General features: G+C 54.2%; 1 protein-coding gene across 2 annotated transcripts in view; it reads left to right on the top strand.

Annotated features, from left to right (window-relative positions):
• Endov (endonuclease V) overlaps positions 1–792 on the top strand; it is a 16875-nt gene that overhangs the window by 7076 nt on the left and 9007 nt on the right. For both annotated transcript variants that reach the window (XM_026780833.1, XM_005350835.3), the window contains exon 3: positions 118–157. In XM_026780833.1, the coding sequence (XP_026636634.1) occupies positions 118–157 (40 nt within the window). The remainder of the gene's footprint in view (positions 1–117; positions 158–792) is intronic.

Genomic DNA, 792 nt, shown 5'->3' on the forward strand with positions numbered 1-792 from the left:
GGTCCCCTCAGGCCACTGCCTTCCATAGAAGGAGAGAATGAGAGCCATCTGTAGTCATCTCCCCTTCTTGCTGCCCTGGCAACAGCCCGGCTGACTGACTCCTCTGTGACTCTGTAGGTCCTTCTTGTGGATGGAAACGGGGTACTTCACCAACGAGGTAATCCTCCTGAAGGAGGGTCAGAGAGGGTGCTGTGGGAGAGTAGGGTGTTTCCCCCAGAAGAGCCCTGCTGTCACCCACCTGCTTGCCTCCACAGTGCCCTACACTGGCCCATTCCCAGTACCTCTTCTAGGTTGACCTAGTGACCGTAGAGTCACAGGACTGAGCTCAGGTTAGCTCCGTTCCCACACCAGCCCTGAGCTGCCAGTGAGGCTTTGTCCCTGCCCTTGCCAGGGCACTGTGGCCTGAAGAAGGTTACAGTAGCACTCCCAAGTGGGGCATGAGGAAGGGATTGCCTTCCTAACCGGCATGAATGATAGGGGTCTGGCTAGAAACCATGGACCCAGAGCCAAAAGATAGATCCATGCTAATCTGGACACCAATTCTAGGCCAAACAACCGTTAGAGATTACAATAAACTAGTCCCACACCAGCTCAGAATGGAGTATAATAAAGGTCCCTTATTTAGGGGTAGACTCACAGATCAGCCACTTAAGCCAGCCATTCAGGGTATATGTCCCCAGTCACTGCTGTCCAGGCCACCTGACAGTACCCAGACCGTAGGGGAGAGGCACAGAGGCCTGAGAAGAGCAGCAGATGGAGGAGGGTGAAGGGTTAGGAGAATGTGCCATAGTT

This window comes from Microtus ochrogaster, chromosome 7 (genome assembly GCF_000317375.1).
Source record: "Microtus ochrogaster isolate Prairie Vole_2 chromosome 7, MicOch1.0, whole genome shotgun sequence".
NCBI lineage: Eukaryota > Metazoa > Chordata > Mammalia > Rodentia > Cricetidae > Microtus > Microtus ochrogaster.